The 22899-nt window shown below is 32.1% G+C and overlaps 2 protein-coding genes across 3 annotated transcripts; one reads left to right on the top strand and one right to left on the bottom strand.

Moving 5' to 3' along the window:
• Positions 1 to 7399: 7399 nt before the first annotated feature.
• On the top strand, positions 7400 to 9157 carry LOC111620204. The gene is made up of 4 exons (XM_023362103.1): positions 7400 to 7664; positions 8500 to 8694; positions 8823 to 8930; positions 9006 to 9157. The coding sequence occupies exons 1-4, from the start codon at positions 7608 to 7610 to the stop codon at positions 9105 to 9107; spliced, it is 462 nt and encodes a 153-aa protein (XP_023217871.1). The 5' UTR covers positions 7400 to 7607; the 3' UTR covers positions 9108 to 9157.
• Positions 9158 to 11269: 2112 nt separating this feature from the next.
• On the bottom strand, positions 11270 to 22899 carry LOC111620203 (EKC/KEOPS complex subunit LAGE3-like). Of its 2 annotated transcripts, none has more exons than XM_023362101.1 (3): positions 22828 to 22899; positions 15812 to 15940; positions 11270 to 11509 (listed from the first exon to the last, which is right to left on the bottom strand). In XM_023362101.1, the coding sequence occupies exons 1-3, from the start codon at positions 22851 to 22853 to the stop codon at positions 11410 to 11412; spliced, it is 255 nt and encodes an 84-aa protein (XP_023217869.1). In that variant the 5' UTR covers positions 22854 to 22899; the 3' UTR covers positions 11270 to 11409. The 2 variants fall into 2 exon arrangements, with proteins under 2 accessions (XP_023217869.1, XP_023217870.1); XM_023362102.1 differs by lacking the exon at positions 22828 to 22899 and adding an exon at positions 19163 to 19365.

Raw genomic sequence — 22899 nt, 5'->3', positions numbered from 1 at the left:
AGTACAATTTAAACTGTTCATTTGTACGTAAATACAGCAGAGTCTTCATGCAGTGAGTCTTTGTAATATATTAGAACGTATATGCAATACCGCTAATATGTTTTAAATGCTAGAAAATCTTCCATTGGATTGAAAAATTACTCCCAAATATTTACGTTTATCTACTAGTTCGATCAAGTTATGCTTAATATACCAGCCTATTTTAATATGAAGCCCTCTTTACAAAACACTATGACTGTAAATTTGTTAATATTAATACTAAGACATAATCTAGAGTAAAATTTTCGTAATTTAATTGGAAAATTGTTTTTAACGAGATGTTTCAAGTACTTTCGTGTGTGTTAAATAACGAAATTGGAAAGTATTAAGGCCTATGAAAAGGTGTGTTTTGTCCGTCAATAAATTCACTTAACTAGAAGTTACAGCTAATAACGAATTATCTGGATGAGTATTGATATTTCACTGTCTCGTAACACCTTCCTAAAAAAAAATATTTGAAGGGAACACTAGTGTAAAATTACTAAACACTAGTGTAAAATATTAATTTCTGCATCGTTTTTATAGGCAGACAATGGGAAAGGCTAAACGGGCAGTGCACAAAGTCTATTGAAAAGCGCTATGAGGTATCTAAATCTGTGGTTGCTGTGCAAAGATGGACGATACGGTGTAGGGACAGCATTCCACGATCAAGAATTTTTATATGTTCGGTTTCCGACAAAGAGAAGTAGTCGATTGTTGACATAGGATCTGAAGGAAAGTGTCGATAAACTATATATACGTTTGAATACCCATTTAATATCGTACAGTACATGTCAAATAATTTAATCATTATTACATGGAAAATATAGAAAACAGCCATTCTCAATATCTAGTGACATTCTACCCTAGCTGTAGCACTCGAATTTGCTACAAATACGATGAAAAATATTCAAATTTAAATTTTATCAGGTTAAAAATGAATAAATTTCTCATTATTTTCAATGTACAACCAATTTGATCTAAGACGGGAGTCCCGGAATGAACTACTTGTATTTGTTAAAACCTTTAAATTTCAATTAATTAATATCTGGAGCTTGTTTATTCATAATTCTTGATAATATATTTTTATTGATTAAAACTAATCAACAATCTATTTTTTCTTTGTTAATGAGTAAGGCTGGTGCCCCTAGGCGATGCCTAGGTTGTCTAATTGTACAGTCGGCCTCTCTGTTATGTATGTTTAGGTTTTTGCATGTACGGACAGATTATATTTATTGTTTTCCTTTTTTAGTTTGTTCTTCGTACAAAGGGTATATGTACATTGTACTAAAGAAATAAATGATAAATACCACCTTATGTAGAATGTTGCGTGCAACTGAATGACTGTTTCTCCAATTGTCACAGAATACTCTTTCCAATCAATGTTTCTTCTTGTGCAGATTATTTTCCATTTACTTGTTTCTTATGTGTCCTGAATATTTATTTAATTATAAATGCAAACGAGCAAAGTGAAATGATATTAGCAGTAAGTTTTTACATCAATAGAAATCACTTTGTTCCTAGAAGTGCACAGTTTCCCGTCACTGCAATAATAATCTATAACAGCTTGCATTTAATATTAACAAAGAAATACATATTAAAATTGTTTTTATTCTATTTAAACAATTAACATAATTTTGTGAAGAAAACTTTTGTCTAATTAATTTGTGTTTTTTTAACAGAAAATACCAATTTCCACGCTAAACAGCTTAACAGACAATTATGAGAAACTTGGTTCTCTAGTAGGATATAGTGACAATTTTCACTACTTGTGGTTTTGTTTGGAACCGTGTTACGTTTGCCATTGGGCATCGCTTTGTCCCAGACACTTAAAAACACCGACAGAAGACGAATTGTTGGATGGAGTTATCGTATTCAAAGAAAATAAGGACAGTAAGTATTTGCATTTTTTTACAACTATCGCTTTTATGATGAACAGTATTGGTGTTTAACCATTTACTCAATTATAGAAAAAAGCGTTCAACTACCATATAACGTGCGCTTATTAAAAGAAGATAGAATCGAAATAAATATCGCCACGATACCATCGGTTCCANGCAGAATACTCTTTCCAATCAATGTTTCTTCTTGTGCAGATTATTTTCCATTTACTTGTTTCTTATGTGTCCTGAATATTTATTTAATTATAAATGCAAACGAGCAAAGTGAAATGATATTAGCAGTAAGTTTTTACATCAATAGAAATCACTTTGTTCCCAGAAGTGCACAGTTTCCTGTCACTGCAATAATAATCTATAACAGCTTGCATTTAATATTAACAAAGAAATACATATTAAAATTGTTTTTATTCTATTTAAACAATTAACATAATTTTGTGAAGAAAACTTTTGTCTAATTAATTTGTGTTTTTTTAACAGAAAATACCAATTTCCACGCTAAACAGCTTAACAGACAATTATGAGAAACTTGGTTCTCTAGTAGGATATAGTGACAATTTTCACTACTTGTGGTTTTGTTTGGAACCGTGTTACGTTTGCCATTGGGCATCGCTTTGTCCCAGACACTTAAAAACACCGACAGAAGACGAATTGTTGGATGGAGTTATCGTATTCAAAGAAAATAAGGACAGTAAGTATTTGCATTTTTTTACAACTATCGCTTTTATGATGAACAGTATTGGTGTTTAACCATTTACTCAATTATAGAAAAAAGCGTTCAACTACCATATAACGTGCGCTTATTAAAAGAAGATAGAATCGAAATAAATATCGCCACGATACCATCGGTTCCAGGTTTTAATATCCGACATTTTGTATATACGATCGAAGAAAGAAATATAATTAATACAGAAGAAATGCCGTACGTATCTAAACTACTGAAGATACCGGAAAAAGAATTAAAATGCGTCATCGGATTTAATGATTATGGAATCCGTTTGAATAAGGATAGAACTGGTGCGTACACTACTTACACCATCCAAAAGAAGATAAGAAGAGGCATTGCATTTTACGGAGAAAGAGTTCAGGCTTTTTCTATATGTATAAAAAATATCGAATGGAATTATCGTAGTGTAAAAGAAAAGTTGGAGAGAGTGAAATGCTTGAAACCCAAAATGGTTCAAGAGAAATGTTTTGCTTTTATTTTTTGTAATATATCCATGGAAAATTTTTTTAATCAATACCTTTTTAGCAGAACGCTAGACGCGTTTAAAGCAGTATCACCTGGCGTTACATCTGTTGATTATGTCTTTTTTCCAGAATTCGAAGTGTTAAATCCACCGGAAAATAAAAATTTCGATTGTGTGCAAGTAGGTTCTTTACATACACAATCTATAAGAATAGTCTTTGTATGGTACGAATGAAAACGTAGTAATAAAACTACGTTTTCATTTGTACAATATTTTTATGTGCAAGCAAATTAAATAATGTTGCAACTCTGAAAGTGCAATGTGAGATTGTAAAATTGTTTATTATAATTGTTATATTAAAGCATACTTTAAATAATGGTCTAAAGTTTAATTTTTATATATACATATACAGAGGGACCAGCAGGTGGAAAATGCATTTTGATATATATTTTGTATACATGTAAACAGGTATAAATTGATCTATACCAGCGGCAGCGGTGACAATTTTCAAAACGGACTGGACTTGAAAAAAATCCATTTTTACACTTTATTATTACACCTGGAAAAAAATGAATTTTATTCGCATATAATTGGCTCATTAATTTTACTTTGCCCGTTTTCCTATATACTGAATGTCCATAAAGTCCGTGTGCAATTTAAAAAATTCATAACTTTATTAAAATCTAAGAAAAGCTTATTGTATATAGTTTTACGTATAACTATTTATTAATTGATTTAAAGAAATGGTCCATTTTCCTGGCTTCTACCTTTGCCACACCTGACTCCAAACAGTTTTTATGGAGACATGTGAAAACAATGAATGATGTATGCAAGTAAACCTCGATAGGTAGAATAGATGAAAGCTCAAATAACTAATGTGATTTCAAGCATTAATATAAATCAATTGGCAAACAGTTTTCAGTGAACTACAAAATCGTATTGCACTAAAGATGGTGGACATATAAAAACAATACAAAAAATATATATGTTTTTATTTCCAATATATTTTATATTATAACAGTTATAAATTTTTTAAATTGTGAACAACAGAGGAAAAGAATGGTGATTGATAAAATTGAGTCCTTCCGAGATTTTTACGTTTATGGACTCGGGACTCGAAACGTCNGTGCGGTGAGTTTTATGAAAATCATTAAACACTTTTCATATGTTTATGTGAAGATGCTTTTAGTTGAACGTGGTAAATAAACCCGTATTTGAACTGGTAGACAAGAAACCCAATAAACTCGTCCTCACCAACAAGAATATTTTATACATCCACACATAAAGGAAAAAAACCCGAAATTTTTTTTCCATTTCTCGGCGTTTCAAGGTGTCCCGAGTCCAAAAATGTAAAAATCTTTGGGGTGTCAGTTTTTGACCGATCGCTATACCAGTTTTAAATTGTGAACAACAGAGGAAAAGAATGGTGATTGATAAAATTGAGTCCTTCCGAGATTTTTACGTTTATGGACTCGGGACTCGAAACGTCGAAAAATGAAAGGATTTGAGGCTCTTTCTGTTTGTATGGACGTTAATGTATGCGGGAAGATACGATTTTGTTCACTCTGATGCCTAATAACTCGTGTGTTTTTGTCGAAAATTTCTTAAATTTTGCAGGGAGATTCGTGTATTAGGTGATTGACGCCATTACGTTTTGATATTGAAAGGTCGACGGGGTCTTAATAGCGATATTATTCGTTGTTAGCATTTACGAGTTGTTTAACACCCATGTTTACTTTGAGAATTAAGTTTCTTGCTATTTTACAGTAATTAAAAATATAAAACATTTTAAAACAAAATAGAATATCTGATGAAAACTGTTGATTGTCTTCACTCTGCTGCATCATTCACAGATTCAAAGTGCGTTGTGTTCAACTTATTCTAACGAGTCGGTTTCCATGTTAAACTCAAAAGCTTTCTAGTCATATAGGGGAGACCGGGGCAAGATCGGCATGTTAAGCTTTACTTAAATTTTGTGTAATAAATACTGCTGTAAACTGAAAAAAAAGCTTTGCATATTGTCTATTGGAATGTTACCTTACTATAGAACTGGTTAAAATCAGTTTGGAAATAAAAATAATTAAAATAATTACAACTTTACAAGAAGAGAGAAATTGACGAAGTTGCCCCGGGTATAGGGGCAAGATCGGCAACTTCTCTCTTTTTGTAAAGTTGTAATTATTTTAATTATTTTTATTAAAGTTGCCCCTGGTATAGGGGCAACAGTAATGGGGCAAGATAGGCACGTATATAAAATTATGTTATTAACAATGTATAAGTTGGAATTCACTATTAAAACAAAGAAATACAAATCCAACACCCATTTAATATTATTACAACGAAATGCAAGTTCAAAGACATATATACATGAATAACAAATGCAAACATGTTTTCATTTATCATCTGTTTGATTTTTATCCTTTGCTTCTAATGTGGCTTTATGTTGCCGATCTTACCCCGCTAGTCATGATTTCGAAACATTAAGTACAACCCTGAGAACAGAATGCCAAGCCACGATCTGGCCACGTGAATAAGTTGAAGTTACATCCTTCTAACAGGAAAAGTAACTTTCGTTATCATGGAATTATAACAAAACCTGCCAATTCAATATAAATGGAAAAAAAATATTATATGGAATTGAACGAAAATGAAAATTTGCTTGATAATTCAACTACGCTTGTTGGAGAACAATAAAAACACTACACTCAACAAGCCACCAATAAAACTCAACTGCCTAACCTATAACCAAAGTCTCCTTTTAATTTGTTTTTAAAAAAAAGCGCTTGACAAACTTGCCCCGTATGCCGAAGTTGCCCCGGTCTCCCCTATATCGTTATTTTAAGTACATTGATACTTCAGATGAAAACTTTTAAGTGTTTTATAATAACAGAAATATAAAAATTACTAATGCAATTTTGTTTTCAATAAGCACAGAAAATAAAATGTCTTATTACACAGTCTGGACTTGCACAAAACACAGCAGTATGACAGGAAAATCATGAAAAACGAAAAATATCTGAAATATTACCGTAGCTTTAAAGAAGAGAATTTTTCATACAGCAATACAATATTACATGCCATACAACAAACAAATTAAATAGAAACAACATTGGTTACAAAATACAATGAATGATACACTCAACACTTTGAAAGCTTCACATCGGTTACATTAACTGCAGGAAAGCATTGGATAGCTTTCTACATTTATGATTGTTACATTAGAATATGCTTCAAGTCTGATTTCGATTAATAACGAATAAAATCGTCATTAAGTTCGACCTACTCGAAATATGACACGACACGTATCTTCCCACCACTTCGATCTTTAATTAATGGACATATTTCTGTTATTTCTTCAAATGACGTTTCTATCATCTTTATAATATCCTGGATAGAGAGAGAATTTATTAACCTTTGTTATTGCTTATCTTAACTTTTATTAAGTCGTCATTTTTACATTAAGCTACAGCAGCTGTACCTCTTAGAAGTGAAGAGAAGGCCCTAAATAATTAAATAAGATATATACATCATCTTATTTCCCATACGTGCGGTGAGTTTTATGAAAATCATTAAACACTTTTCATATGTTTATGTGAAGATGCTTTTAGTTGAACGTGGTAAATAAACCCGTATTTGAACTGGTAGACAAGAAACCCAATAAACTCGTCCTCACCAACAAGAATATTTTATACATCCACACATAAAAGAAAAAAACCCGAAATTTTTTTCCCATTTCTCGGCGTTTCAAGGTGTCCCGAGTCCAAAAATGTAAAAATCTTAGGGGTGTCAGTTTTTGACCGATCGCTATACCAGTCGACCCCCCTGTAACACTGTTGATTTTTCCGTTTTATGTGAATTTCATGTTGTACGAGTCACTTATATTTTACAAATACGTGTGCCGGGCTGTGAACGGCTCACGTATTTGTAAAATCTAAGTGACTCATACAACATGGAAATCATATAAAACGGAAAAAGCAAGTGTTATAGGGGGTCGGCTGTACTTTCCCTCTATTATATATAACAACTAGAAAAGTAAAAAGTTGCATCAAATGTGAAGCATCCATCCAGTAACAGGTGCATCATCAATCGTGCCCTCCTGATGGAAAGTTTGTTTGTTTGTTGGATAAATTACGTCAACGCGATCTGCCTAGGGATGCCTTCCGGGAGGTGTTTTTTAAGGGAAACTGGCCCCTATTTAGGCGTTACAGACGTGGAGAAAACCCGGGAAAAACTCCACGTGACCAGCTTATCCGAGCGAGGCACGAACCCACAGTGTTCAGGGTACGAAGACCACTTGGCCACTGGTGGACTCCTGATGAAAGTCCTCATGGTGGTTACTATTCAGGATCCGAGATAAAACGTTTGAAAATGCGATTTAAAGTGTACTGGAAATCATGAAGTCCACGTAATGGAATGTTTTAAAATTTAACCATTCGAGTGATTTCGTGTTCCAGAGCACGTAGCACAATTCCATTTAGTGTTAAGAAAATCGAAATTTAAAATGGAAAGAGCAAATTTCTTTAAAACTGCTTATGTAATTCCAAGAGTTATGCAACTGGTCAGTATTAGCATTTGTAAATTTTCTTTTTATGTAAAGTTTACAAGAAAATTCTCTGCTTGAATTTTGTATGCAATTTTCCAATTATTATTATTATTATATAGCAGATGGCCTGAAAGTTATTTAACATTTTAATTCCTTACCAAAATAACCTTAAAAATATCTCTGTTAACTTATTTTCGAGCTACCTGTTTATTTAAAAAATCAAATAATTGGAATAGAAACTCAAAAATTTGAATTTAAATTATTTATATTTAATTAATTTGGTAAAGAATTGAAACAGAAGCATGAAAATAATGCAAATTAATTAACATAATAGTTTAATTAACTGATAATTTTCTGGGAGTACTGTTTTGCATAAGTCAATCCTTCATATGAGTCACTACTACTTGTAGGAAATCCTATCAGAGATTGATCCTTACCATCAATAAGAATTCCTCACAGGATGAAATTCTTATGAAGAAATATGCTAGGATGTTCCTCTTATTCCTACAAATCAATGTAATAGTTGCTTATACAAATAATGATGCTCCTACAGAGAATTAATGCATATAATTGATAAGAATTGTTCATAGGAGTTTACTGTTATAAAGAATTCTTCACAGGAATTACTATTAGCTAAAATTCCTAGCAAATTGAGCCATATGAATTCATGAGAATTTCCTCCTATGAAGAAAATTCTATTAATTTCCCTCATCAGAAGTGTTATAATTGCAACTGATAGCTATATGAAAATATAAATGAAGATCCTGTTTCCTATGGATATAAAGTAACTTGTGATTCCAGACTTATGGGACATGCAATATTTTAAGTTTAATCACAGTATATTTTGCAGGTACTTGCCATTGCTGGCATCGTTTCAACTGAAGAAAAGACATTTTGTCCTATACGAAACAGGAAAATTCAACCTTCATACACATTCTTCGAATCTGTTTGCGTATCCACTTTAGTCGTTACGATACTATTCTTAATACTATCCTACTTTCACATCTTTGAGCAACTTAATACCTATTTTAACTCGAGAATTTTGGTAGGTATATTAAAATATATTCTATACAATAAAGTAACTCAAAGTTAACTGAATTTTGAGTCACTTTATATATAAAACTGGAAATCTCTACATGCAAAATTACTTATTGCACATTTTTGTGTTTACAGATGTTTGTGATTGATGCAATATTCATTGTACTGTATGTTTTATCTAGTGTTTATCTAATCAACTTAACTAAAAATCCAAAGTACATGAATACAGTAATTGTTGCATCTGTAAGTTATGCAAATTTTAAAAAATATGTTAAAAATTGTATATTTAATAATTTAATTAATACATATTCCTTGTAGGTTCTCTCAGTATTGAGTGTTATATTATCCTTCTACTCTGCTCTGACTAATATTCAACGGTTGACGTCGGTATTCTGCCATTCTCGAGACATTGAAGGTTAATTTCCATAAAAATACTATTACAATGATTAATAAAGAATGTTTTTCACTAATTATGTTTTCATAATTGTCATAAATCCCATCTAATTTCATCAGCACATAATACAGTTTATAGATATAAACATTGATTGATCAATTGATATAAATAAACAGCTGACATCTTAATATATTGAATGGTCTTTTGCAAATGAAAATACATCATTTTTCTCTCCTAATGATGATAAACTGCATAAAAATCTGCCCACTACAGTGCAGTAGGTAAATTTTTATTGATGTAGAAACTTCATTTCATCATAAAAGACTCCTGCCCATAAGATTTTCATTTTTTTTTAATGGCATCCAATAAAAACATGATTATTATTGCAGCAAATAACAGTCTACAGTAACATTGTTCCTGTATAATGAAGTCTTTGGTTCAGCTGTTGTCTATCTGTTATCACGTTACCTAGAAATTTGTTTCAATAAAGGATGCTCTGTATCATTAACAATTCTATAAAAAAAGTACTAGTAAAATCAACAAAACAAGAGACCTAGAATGTTCAAGGATTCCCAACGATGTCTTCTGATGAATGGACATTACTGGCCATCTTAGAAAGCTTGATTCCATCCTGCTGATGTCTAGCACTACTGTTCAACCTTGGCTTTGTCATAATCAAATCCAGTGGATTTGAGCAGTCACTCTTGCCTTCATTCTGGCAACCATGTCAAATTGCAACTATGGTCTGGTTTATGGCTAACAAGAAAGTGATCTATATTCTCCACCAACCCTCTCATTCATTTCCAATCACTTTGATGCCAGATGAGGATCAATTAAGAGAACCTCCATCCAGATCACATATGTATTTAACATCTTGCCACCCTCTTAGATAATATCCAACTCATCAAATCCAACTATGCCCCATCATAAATACATTCCAGATTAGATTGCACAGATGACATTTTACATAAGCAAGTGAATGATCTATGGATTTGTTAATTCCACACCTCTTCTAGCGCTTAAAATATGATTATCCATCCATTTCAATGGACGATATAGGTAGCAATCTCGCAGCATTGCTGCTGTTCATTCTAAGAAGAAAAACCCATTTATAAATTAAACAAAAATATGATTAGGGTCTCATTATATATAATAAAATAAAATATAAAATAATACATTGCTTTTAAATATCCCTGACTGAATTATGCAGTAATAATACTTTTGATTGAAATTCTTTGGAACTTCATAGCATATAACAGATTACTAATGGTATCACCTTTCATTCATAGCTTGAAAAAATGATAGTCATCTTTTAAATCATTTCCTTATATTCTCATATTCTTCAAAATTATATTAATTATGGTTACAAATGTAATAAATTAACAAAATATTACTTATTGATAAACTCTGCTGTACAAATTTAAACCATTATATCATACAAGTTTGATACATACAACCATGCATAACAAATGGATTCAGGATTTGAAGATCTTAGATATTTTTAAAGCCGACATGAGAGGATCTGCATCAACTACAAAGGGGCAGGACAAATATCACATGCTATGCAAGCAATGTATGATTTATCATTATGAATAAGTTGCCATCCAATCAATGTAGCAATCAATATTTGGATTCAACCAATGTTCTTCTTCTTCCATGTTTTGAAACCGTGTCGTATCTTTATATTTGTTTTATAAACACAATGTAGCATAATAACAATTACTTGGCACTATTCATTCTTTATTTCAATTTTCGTTGAAACGTGTGTATAAACGCATATCAACGAAAATTGAAATAAAGAATTAATAACGCCAAGTGATCGTTATTACGCTACATTGCGTTTATAAAACAAAAACAATGTTCTTCTGTTTACGTTCTTTTCATAGAACATCTACAACCTGAAGCGGGGTTCAGGAAGAGCCCAAAAATGTTTGTTTAATTCTGTCGCTATATGCAAGTGAGGTTTTTTTGGTATGTGTTCTGTTTTATAACTTATAGGTTTCATATGCAATATTTTACATATAACTTTAATGTCATTACAAATTTCTCACTGCATAGTAAGTTTTTAGACATCCTCCATAAGACAAGAAGAAGGTATATGTGTAATAATTTCATTCAAAAATTCTTTTTGAATGAAAACATTGCAATTTATCAATATGTTTAACATATCACATTCACTACAAAGAAACTTTTTCAATGTATTTATAATTGATGTTCTTAATTACAAATATGATTCTTCCAAATTCTTACATGTTTGATTATATACACATATATAAAGTTAAACACAGTTAATAATTAACAAAACAAATAAATATATACAGAAAATAATCATCCAAATCTATCCATAGTATCAATTACTAGAGAAAGAAAGTCCATAAAAGAATTCACGCTGACTCGTAACTGTCTTGCTTCTTTTGCTTTGAAGGTTCTGTTAGAGAAAGGAAACAGCTTTAATAAGGTACTGAGACTGAATTTATTTTATATTTATGAAATGAAATTTCACCTATAACAAAAACATAGTATAGTCAAAAATAAACCAAACTTTTCACACAGGTTTTTTTTATATAACACCACAAATTCTTAGAGCACCACATTCAAAGTAAGTTCCTTTGGTATCTATGCCATTCTGACAGTATATATACTATTTGTCAATGCACTTCTGGTGGCCATTTATTTTGTTAACTTCCAGAATGTCATCAGAAACAAGCAATTATTTATTGTGACATTGTCATAATGCTGCAATTTTTAATTAATTTAATTTAAAATATATGTTCTCCACCTCAAATTAGTAGTGGCTTGCCCTTGTACATCATATTTTTCCTATAACAATAGAGTTGTGCCAGTCATCTATCTAATATCTTTCAGAGGAAATTTTTGAATTGAAATAACATGACCTAAAGTTTGCATCAAAAGTTCATATATAGTTAATCAGAGCCTCCTGCCCCTAAGCTTTCTATATCTGGTATTGTCTTTCATCTGTCTAATTCTGCTCTTCAGATTAAGGAAAGACAAATGGACAAATGACAGTGGAAATTTATACGTCTACAATTTTTTCAAATTGCAGCCCAAAAAAGCATCATGTTGCTTTGACAAATGATAGATACTAAAAGTGTATAGCAGAAAGTACTTATTTTGAAATTAGTTTTAACATGTTGGGTAATGGATTCAGGGCTAGGCAGAACCAGAGAGGACTCAAGGAATCTCCTTGAAAAATTCCTCGCCTAATGAATATTTCGTTTGTTTGTATGAAAGTGTTACTAACCCTGAAATGTAGTGTTGTTCTCCAGTGCTGCATAATGTTTTGGAAGAATGCAATGAGTGATGGATATATTTTGTACATGTGTAGAATATGTAGTAGCCAACTGTGTGGAACACTGTCAAATGCTTTTCTGTAGTCTATATATGCCATGTGTATGTTTCTGTGTTGTTTGTGTACTTGCCGTAAAATGACTGAATCTATGAGTAACTGTTCTTTGCATCCCCTGTGATTTCTACGGCAACCTTTTTGTTGTTCTGTAAGAATGTCATGTTCTTCAACATGTTTGTATATTTTGTTTGCAATGCAGAATGTCAATAATTTGTAGTGTTGGAAGACATGTAATTGGTCTGTATTGTGTGGGGTCTATGGTAATGTTGTTTTTAGGTTTCATGTAGATATGTCTAAGTAAGAAATTTTGGCATGTCTTCTGGATCGTTGATAGCGTGTGTTAGATGTTTAGCTAGTTCCTGTGCAGTGTTGCACACTTTTTGTACCAGAAATTGTGAATGTTGTCTACATCAGGTGTCTTCCAGTTGTGTGTTCTGTTAATAGTGTAGCAGATGTCATGTACTGTACATTTATTTCAGCACAGGGCAAAGTTGGTATGTTGTGCAAATTTTTGTTCTCCTCCTCGATCCAGCCTGCATCAGCATTGTGTGTAACAGCACTGGACCAAAGAGAAGACCAATAAGTTGTGAGTTCTTCTTCTGTTAGTGTGCCACTGTGTTATGTAACAGTGTTTGTTTTGGTACTAATTTGTCTGTAAAAGAGTTTTTCGTTGTTTGTAAATAATTTATTTTGTTGTTTTCGTAGTGCACATGTTTTGTATAATTTGAATCTATGTGCTTTGGGTGCAAGTTTTTATTTTAGTGTATCAATGTATTCTGTAATGTGTGTGTTGTGATATTCATGTTTTGTGTGTGTTTTGATTTTCTTGAAAATGTTTTTGAGTTGTTTCTTTAATTTGGGTGTTATGTTGCTTTTAGTGTATTCTGTCAGCCAGCCTAATTGCTGTCTAATCTCATTCATTTGTGTTTCTATTCTTCTTTGTCAGCCAGTCTTATGATAAAATTGTGTTTTGTGTGTATCTGTCTGTGATTGTACTTTCAGTCCATAATGTATCACTACTGTGACTCCCCCAAGTGTAAACTAATGTATGAATGTCTGAGAGTGTAGAAATTAAATGGATGTAGTGTTTACATAGGTGAGTGTTTACATAATTTAGTGTTTTTCCTACTAGCTTAGACATGTTGACTTTTGATATTCCTGATCTTTGTGTGACCTGTACATCTATATTTAGTGAATGTTTCTGAAATAAAAGTGAGAGCATATTAACTAAATCTATGTCTATGTTACCAGTGGTGAATGAGGAAGAGTCTTTAGTATCATTAGTGATAGTTGTGTGTGTGTGTGTGTGTGTGTGTGTGTGTGTGTGTTTGTGTGTGTGTGTGTGTGCGTGTCCTATTATCAGTTCTTGTTGCTGGATTATCCTGACAGGTTATGTGATCTTCATTAATGTTAAATATTTGTCGGTTGACAGATTTGATTAGCAACCTATTGTTTAATAAATTCAAATGTAGTCACCTTGCTGTCACGAACAATCGTTTGTTCACGACAGCGAGGTGAGGATATTGTTGTGTGAATCTATGGTAATCTATCTAGTTGCTGTCTGTATGCTGTCAGGTTTGTTTCAAGTATTGTGATGTAGTAAGTACAGATGATAAACTCATTCATTTCCATTGTCCATTTCATCTGCTGGCATGGTTTTCCAGCCTTTGTGATCTGTGGTTGCATTGCCACAGAAACATGAAGGCTAGGTTGGTTTTACACATCTGTTGAAGGGATTGCAGTAACCATGCTTGGGTCGGTGCTGCTTTTGCCACCAGTAACCAAAGGAGACTGTAGCCCAATTTTAGAACATGAGCCTCTGCCTAAACCATGAATGCAGACCTTGTTAACCCAGGCAACATCTGAGCCAGTATCATACTTAGATCTGGTTCTATCATGATAAATATCTCCACAGAATGTGGGTGTGGTCACTCTTAGCTTCATTTCTCACCACAGACCTTACTGGCATGGGTGTCCCTACCAGGAGCTTGTGCTCCAGCCTGTATTCTTCTATGGTTCAGTAAAATTATTGAGATCTCCCACAATGACCAGATGGTGACCACAGGAGAGTTATCATCATTATTAATATTATATTTAATAAATTAAATATATTCTGATTCCTTGAGACTCTTTTTTGGTGTATTACTGTGTGTTTTGGATTTTAATTGTAAGGGGATGACCATTAATTATGTGAAAAGTTTTTGACACCATCCTCTTTAATTAAATAGTCTGTAAGATCTCAACTGAAGGCTGAAACCTCAACCAAAATCTGTTTTAAAAGAAAAAGCTGGTTCAATTAAAATGCATTGGAAATAAAATATTGTGAGAGAGCAGATTGGGAATTTGACCAATTTCTCCAACAACTGTGAAGAAGGGAAGATAGTATATATAATAAAATCAATTGTCATGCAGATGCAGCTGGTGATATTTACAACTGAGGTAAAAACAGTTGACTTTGAATTATGGCAGATTCGTGACAAAATTCAATAAACATTTTTGGCAGGTGTCAAACTTTCAAATTCTGTCTCAATTGGCCCTGACAACAACTTAGAGACCAATTGGAAAGGTGTACGATAGAGATCGCAACCAACCAGAGCATCTGATCAGGATGCAAAACCTTTAAGAGGCTTAAATTCAAGGACAGAGGGCCTTTTTCTGTTGTGTTCTTCACTCATGAGGACAACCAAATTTTCTTTGCTTCACCAGGACAGAGGAAATCTTCCTACAAAGAGAAGAAGGGGATTTCCGAAATCCAGGAGCTCTCCAGCCAGGACAGAGAACTTTTATACTGAATACAAGAAACAACAAATTGTGTCTTTTGCCTTCTCCATCAGGGACTGTTTTAGAACACTGATCTGCCGTTCAAGAGCAATCAACTACCTCCACAAGTTTATGTCCACCCAACATAAACTTGTGGAGGTACCCCGTGACGCTTTATCATGGGCTTGATATTTCCTAGCATTGAGATCAACATTCCCTTAATTAAGGAGTTGTCATTCAAGATGGTAGGAAAGTGTAAACTGCATATCTTGGTGGTGGTGTTAGACAGAGGCACGAATTCTGTTTGTGAAACAGTTAAAAAATATTTGCAGAACTTTAAAAAGTTCTGTAAATATTTTTTAACTGTTTCACAACTAATAAGTAAACTTACATGAACAAATTCTAAGCCAGTAATAAAACTAAAAATAGTCCATATAAACAATGCTTCTACCTTCTCCTTCATTATGTACAACAATGAACTGTTTACAACTCCCTTCTTCATTAAATTGTACACATAATTAATGAACAGCCCTAACAATAAGTATAACAGTTATTTGGTTAAGGTATAGAGTTAACAATATTTTAAAATTTTATCTTTCTTACACTTTTAACAAATTCTTTTCTAATATGAAATTCTTCTTCACTCCACCTCTTAATGGTTCAGAATCCACCCTTAAAGAATTATATGCTATTTCTGCTTCATGTCCAGATGGAAATGGTACACTTAATTCTCTAATGCAGAAATTAAGGAAAAAGAATATATCAGTAATTATTTATAACACAATAACTAAACTTAGAAAGACAGTTTGATATACACTCTATTTGAAATTTACTCTCTGGATAACCATGAGGATCCAAATACTCATATTTCTTAGTGTCAGTATAGATCAAGGCATCGTATCCCACCTCTCACAGGCCTAAAATTTAAGAGGACCTTTCTTTCATGCCCATCAGATATTCCTCCAAGATACAATGCTATCAGTGAAGAAATGGACGAAATAAACAAATCTATCTATCTACAAAACTTTCAACAATTTGACTAATTCCAATCTAGATCTATCAGAATGTCAGGCTTTTGCCTTTATAACCTCAGAACTCAGGTGACAAAAGACTAACCGTGTAATGAAACTTACGTACATACATATAACTCCTTAAGTCCATAATTCGAAAAGGATGAGCAGCAGACAAAAGAAGACTACAATCTTATAAATCGTCTATTCAGTAACTTTCTCCACACTTTCCTGTACAGACACACTCATGCCTCTTCTAACACAACTTCCTCACATTCTCTTTCTGACTGAACACCTTACATTCTTTCAGATACTCATCAATTTCTTCCAATCATGACTTTCAGTAGGGGATGACTAAGCTCTTTCCATCCACCTTTCCTGTATACACTCTCTTCTTTTCCTTCTCAATGTGATCAAACCATCATAGAGCCAATTTACTCACCTTTTTGAACCACTCTCTCTTTCACCCACATTCCTCCAACTTCTCAAATAAACACTCTTCTCCCTATGCCATACACTCTTCTCAAATACCTCATCTCACAAGCAATAATGCTATTTCTGTGACTCTTCTGCCATACTCAATTTTCGTTACTATAAATGAGCATGAACAACACATCTTACCACATACAGCCATTCATGCAATTTTGAACATCCTTTTATCTAATGAATCATAAAAATGCAAAACATCAAATCACATAATGATATCAATTGTTATTGAAAAGAATATATATAAAGTGAAGTGCAATACATTATTAATTATAATTAAAATTTCAAATAAATTAAACTCCTATATTTGGAAAGATGGCTAATTGGTAAAATTAGCAATGTATAATTCTAAGAAGATGCATGTCAGAGTCTGGGTTGAATCTTGAACTAAACTACTAATGAGAATAACAAAACAAGATCTGTTCAACCATCAACTTAGTATCAGTGGAATGGTTAGTTGGTATTTCTTGATGGAACTGATTTTAAAGCAAGTTTAATTCCTTCACTCAAAAATTAGTGTCCAGAAGGAAATTACCTCCTCCACAGGACTTGTCATACTAGCAAATTAACAAAGAACTGACTTAAAGACAAACATGTAGAGCTTGTCTTTAAGTCAGTTCTTTGTTTTGAAAATAATAAAGACAAGACTACAAAAGATACTTCCAAGTACAAAAGAAAGATTGGAATCAGTAATATCAACAGCATGGAAATCAATCACATCAAAGAAGAATGTAAACCCTGTAAACGATGTGTCCGATCATCGGCAAGATTTGATAACTGAAAGTAAAAATACAATATAAAATATTGAAACAGACAGTCTAAGTTCACTGATTCATGTAACATGCTGGTCTATGCTTATTACATTGGTGAGATGATTTCACCTTGAGGTAACAAGAAAGATTTTATTTTATAGTTATATTTATTTACTTTATACTAACTAGGTAACCTGATAGTTCAATCAATGTTAATTCACTTATAATTAAAATTTTAGAAAGCAGGCAAATGTATATAACAAAAAATTTAGTTTTTATAATTATTTTTAATAAACTAAATTAATACTAAATAAATTAAACCTAAAATTAAAAATAAAATTAATTAAAATTAAAATTAAAACAATGTTTTTAAAAACCATTTAAAAGTTGTGTTGAAATTTTCAAATTGTAAGTCAAGTTAATAGAGAGGTTGCGGCCGACGTTTTCAATGCGAAAACATGTAAGTCGGACGTTCAGTGCCACCTTCCTGTGAGCCTAGAAGTTTGACAATGATGTTTGGAACGTCAGTAGAATTGTGCTCGACATCATTGTCAAACTTCTAGGCTCACAGGAAGGTGGCACCGAATGTCCGACGTACACGTTTTCGCGTCGAAAACATCAGCCGCAACCTCTCTATTTTTTAAAATTTATAAATTACAGCACTACCACTCAGACTTTTAAAAATGCAGTATAATTTTAATTTTCTGAAAGTTTTCGGTCATCTTAAACGACCTTCCTCGGGATAGAAAAAAATCTGATTATAATTAAAAAATAAAAATGAAAGATGTCCTTTGGAACAAGTTGAAAAATAATGCTTTAGAGATTTTTTAGTTCAAGTACTAATGCTTTACAGAACTACCATTTGGTTTGATTGGTAGTTCTTTAAAAACTGCATTTTTAAAGGTTTGAGTGGTAGCACTGAAGTTTATAACTAATAGTTTTGCCGAGAAGTCTTTTTAAATTTGTTATTTGTGTGCAGTGGTGACAGAATATTTTGCTTTTAATAAATGTATATATACAGATTTATTGTTATTTAAATTATAACTTTTGTTTTGAAGTCAGAAAGCTCACTACTGGCTTTTATAGTTTAATAAGGTTCATTGATATTTTAAACTCTGGTATAAGGGTAATTTTTTTGACATTTCAGACCTAGCAATCTTCTCACTTTTTGTTCTATTTTCAGACATTATTTAAAAATATGAGTTTTTTGCATTAATGCTTTTTATCATATGTATAAAATGTTTTGTTTGTTATAAAAAATTGTATTTTATTTTCTTAAAGTAAAGAAATGTATGCATTCTAGACAGCATAATGTATCTATCTTAAAAATGGCTGAGCATTTTATCAATACAGTAAGTCGTTTTTAATACGTCTGAAATTTTAAGTAGTGAAATTAATGAATATATTTAGTTAAATTATTAGTTGGACTTACACATAACCTAAATATCCCACTCTGTTAAATGCTTATTTTTATTCACTTGTTCAAATTGTAATTGCAATATTATAAACTAGATAGTTCTCTGTCATTCTTGTGGGGGAACTATGTAGTTAATGGTCTGGTCTTTTGTCCCAGTCAGATTGGTTGGAGTCTCCTTGTTAATATATTACTGTAGCATGGAGAAAAGAGTGACGTGTATTTATTCCACCCTCTTCCCCTAGTTAACATATTACATTCCCATTGAATGCTACTCACTTATCAGACTAACCTGACCAGGACAACATGACGGACCATGACAATATAGATGCTTCCACCATTTGCATCCTAGATGTGGAACCATACCAAAAATTTTATATCCTTCAATAAGGTTTCCTTGATGTCTTTTCTGAGTAACAGCAATATTAATATACTTCCAGTTTCTTGAATAAAATAAAAAATGCTAAATAAAAAGTAACAAACAAACGTGACCAAGACAAAACCTTTCTCACTTGTTCCTAGCCTTTTATACACGAGTACAAATGTTTTCGGCTCTCTTAATAGACCTTCTTCAGGTACACTGTAGTCTGTTAGAGCATCGGTTGGTAGACCTGACCTTATCATCAACGATGATTAGAGCATTGGTTGGTAGATCTTATCATCAACGATGATTAGAGCATTGGTTGGTAGATCTTATCATCAACGATGACGTCACTAGTAAGACGATACCTATATAAACATTGACACGGTTTGAATTTCTACCAACAGCCACTCTAACAGACCACAGTGTACCTGAAGAAGGCCTATTAAGAAGGCCGAAAATGTTTGTACTCATGTATAAAAGGCTAGAAACAAGTGAGAAAGGTTTTGTCTTGGTCATCTTAAAATAGTTCTAGCTCCAAATGCATAGAAGTGAAAACAAACAAACTTTGATTATTTTATCAATAATTAACTTTAACTATATATAATACATTTTTAAATTCTAAAATATTCTTTTAACAGTTCATACTAAAGTTTATTGTAAAAATCAACATCTATATGAATTAAAATTCTTAAATATAAGATAAACAACATTTGGAAACACTACAATGTATTTTTGTACTTATTTAAACTGTTATTTATGGAAATGATAACTTTTAACTGTGTCCTTGAATTTGATATAATTTAGAATGCTGTAAATTATATTGTTTCTCTGTTTTTTTTCAAAATTATAGCATTATTGAGGTTTGAAATCTATTTAGATTGAAAACATATAAAGCAATTCAAGTGTTGCATTAAATTATCTATTAAAAAAATAATTTTGATAGCATTTTAAAAAATTAAACCTAAACAACTTGTCAAACCATTTACTTATATGTCAACTAGCAGGTGGGCCCGGCATTGCTCGGGCAAAAGTAACGATAACTAAGATAAAGATTATTACGTTACAGTCAACCTTACCTGTTTTCACAGAATGCAAGAATTGGGTCCCCTTGTTTCCAGACTAATTAGAGAACTTTTAGATGGATCTAAAAATATGTTAGATTTCCCGCAAAAACGAAAAAAACTGCATCTGCGTATTGCACGTGGCTTTCTCTTAACAATTCCATTGTTACGTAGTATTTCCATTGTTGACACTTCCATTGTTACTTAACACTTCCATTGTTACTTAACACTTCCATTGTTACTTAACACTTCCATTGTTACTTAACACTTCCATTGTTACTTAACACTTCCATTGTTACTTAACACTTCCATTGTTACTTAACACTTCCATTGTTACTTAACACTTCCATTGTTACTTAACACTTCCATTGTTACTTAACACTTCCATTGTTACTTAACACTTCCATTGTTACTTAACACTTCCATTGTTACTTAACACTTCCATTGTTACTTAACACTTCCATTGTTACTTAACACTTCCATTGTTACTTAACACTTCCATTGTTACTTAACACTTCCATTGTTACTTAACACTTCCATTGTTACTTAACACTTCCATTGTTACTTAACACTTCCATTGTTACTTAACACTTCCATTGTTACTTAACACTTCCATTGTTACTTAACACTTCCATTGTTACTTAACACTTCCATTGTTACTTAACACTTCCATTGTTACTTAACACTTCCATTGTTACTTAACACTTCCATTGTTACTTAACACTTCCATTGTTACTTAACACTTCCATTGTTACTTAACACTTCCATTGTTACTTAACACTTCCATTGTTACTTAGCACTTCCATTGTTACTTAACACTTCCATTGTTGATGGAAGTGTTAAGACTTAATCCTGTCTTTCCCCCCCGGGGGGAATTTCGAAAAATCCCTTCTTAGTGTGCGTTTTCGTGACGTACCCTATCTGTGTACCAAATTTCAGCTTCCAACTCCTAACCGTTTGGGCTCTGCGCTTATTCTTATTATTATCAACTCGTCTCAATTATATATATAGATGTAACAGAAGTAAAGAAATTATTTAACAAAAGTGATTCCAAAGAAGAGAAAATAATGGAGTAAATGAATAAAATTTTTGTATATAAAAGTTTTCCTTGATTAACAATTAACTAGAGGTTCTTAAATTTATTGCACATACACGAACACAGAATGTTAATAGTTGACAAATGAAATATGAATTAGGATTGAATTGTATTTTTATTATATTTTTCATAATTAAATTAATTAACAAATCAAATTTAAGATTGAAAAATCATTCACAGACCCCTAACAATTAACTCTCGGACCCCAAAAGATCTGAGAGTTAATAGTTATGTTAAGAAGTTGACAAAAAGTAAATGTTTGTATATATAATCAAGTGAAAAAAACTACTAGTAGTCTGTTATTTGTAATAAGAGTAACATGCCTGTTCTCACTTTCAATAGTAGTTTAATGTTGTGTGAGAACTGAGTCATAGTAATCTTTAATGGCAGAAAGATCCATGGTAATCAAAATTTTAACACATAGCTCAAAGTTCAAATGTTATCATTATAAGGCAAAATCATTGTTGAGAGCACCAAAACATGTTAGAATTAGACACATAGACTATATCTGGTAATCAATGGCATGCAGTGACATTTAATGATAGGGAAGCTGTGCCAGCCCCGGATAGAATCATTGGAAGCATTATACAATATTTTGGAATGTAGCATCCACGAGCTAAACCAAGAAGTTGGTGCTCTGTAAAGTGCATGTGCGAATGCGTATAATCCGGCTGCTATACACAATTCAAATATTTTCACCGTGGAAGCTATCCCATATTCGACAATACAGCGCTTCCATTGGGAATATGCAGATACGAATTTATATTTGAATATACAATAGGAATCTTATCTGTTTTTCACATGTATAGAAATTTGTAATAAGATACATAATGCGGTTATAATAAAATATTAATTTTAAGTAATTCAAACTATGTTAAAATATGAAAACAATCGCACAATATGCATTTACATTTTAGAAAATACAAGGAAAGCGATGCTTCCACAGCTTCCGTGAACGGCACGCCACTGCTGGTAATTACAGACCCATGTTGGCCAAACTGCAGCTCTTCTAGACCTTCCTGCAGATTTTGTCACACTAATTACACAAATGCAATATTTTTGTAAGTTTGTTGGCCATTATGTAGTGTGATATAGACATTTATTGTAAGTGTAACTCATAACTTAACATTGAATAGGCAACTGAAAGCTAAGTGTATGTTTGTAAAGTCAAAAGGCTATACAAATGTTTATGTAGCCAATCATATAGCACCAGTATCAGTAATATTTACTAAAATAATGATAACTATAGTTCATTAACTACACCAAAAACTTAAAACCCGTTGTTGTTCTACGAACAAGTCAGCGTGTACAGCAGTTTACAGTCACTAAAATACACCAATTACTTATCTACAGCATTCTTTCATAAAATAAAACGACTGCTTAAATCTATTAATATTTATTTATATTAAATTATAATCATGTAAATTGAAGGATACAAAGTTAACTCGTTTACATCACCCATAGCTACAGGCAACACGACCACGTGTGTTTACATTAAAAAGTGCCAC

The sequence above is a fragment of the Centruroides sculpturatus genome, unplaced genomic scaffold, assembly GCF_000671375.1.
Source record: "Centruroides sculpturatus isolate CEXI.00-Female unplaced genomic scaffold, Cexi_2.0 scaffold231, whole genome shotgun sequence".
Taxonomy (NCBI): Eukaryota; Metazoa; Arthropoda; class Arachnida; order Scorpiones; family Buthidae; genus Centruroides; species Centruroides sculpturatus.
The sequence above is the reverse complement of the archived record's forward strand: the minus strand, read 5'-3'. Positions and strand labels throughout refer to the sequence as shown.

Excerpts from the sequence above, each read along its gene's own strand:
- LOC111620204 (XM_023362103.1), top strand. The coding sequence starts at position 7,608 with ATGGAAAGAGCAAATTTCTTTAAAACTGCTTATGTAATTCCAAGAGTT. Across the intron at positions 8,695-8,822 it reads ATTTTAACTCGAGAATTTTG|ATGTTTGTGATTGATGCAAT; the intron begins GTAGGTATATTA and ends TTGTGTTTACAG. Across the intron at positions 8,931-9,005 it reads ATACAGTAATTGTTGCATCT|GTTCTCTCAGTATTGAGTGT; the intron begins GTAAGTTATGCA and ends TATTCCTTGTAG.
- LOC111620203 (XM_023362101.1), bottom strand. The coding sequence starts at position 22,853 with ATGGGTGATGTAAACGAGTTAACTTT. Across the intron at positions 15,941-22,827 it reads GATGTAAACGAGTTAACTTT|AGAATTAAGTGTACCATTTC; the intron begins GTATCCTTCAAT and ends TTTCTGCATTAG. Across the intron at positions 11,510-15,811 it reads GAAAAGAATTTGTTAAAAGT|AACCTTCAAAGCAAAAGAAG; the intron begins GTAAGAAAGATA and ends TTTCTCTAACAG.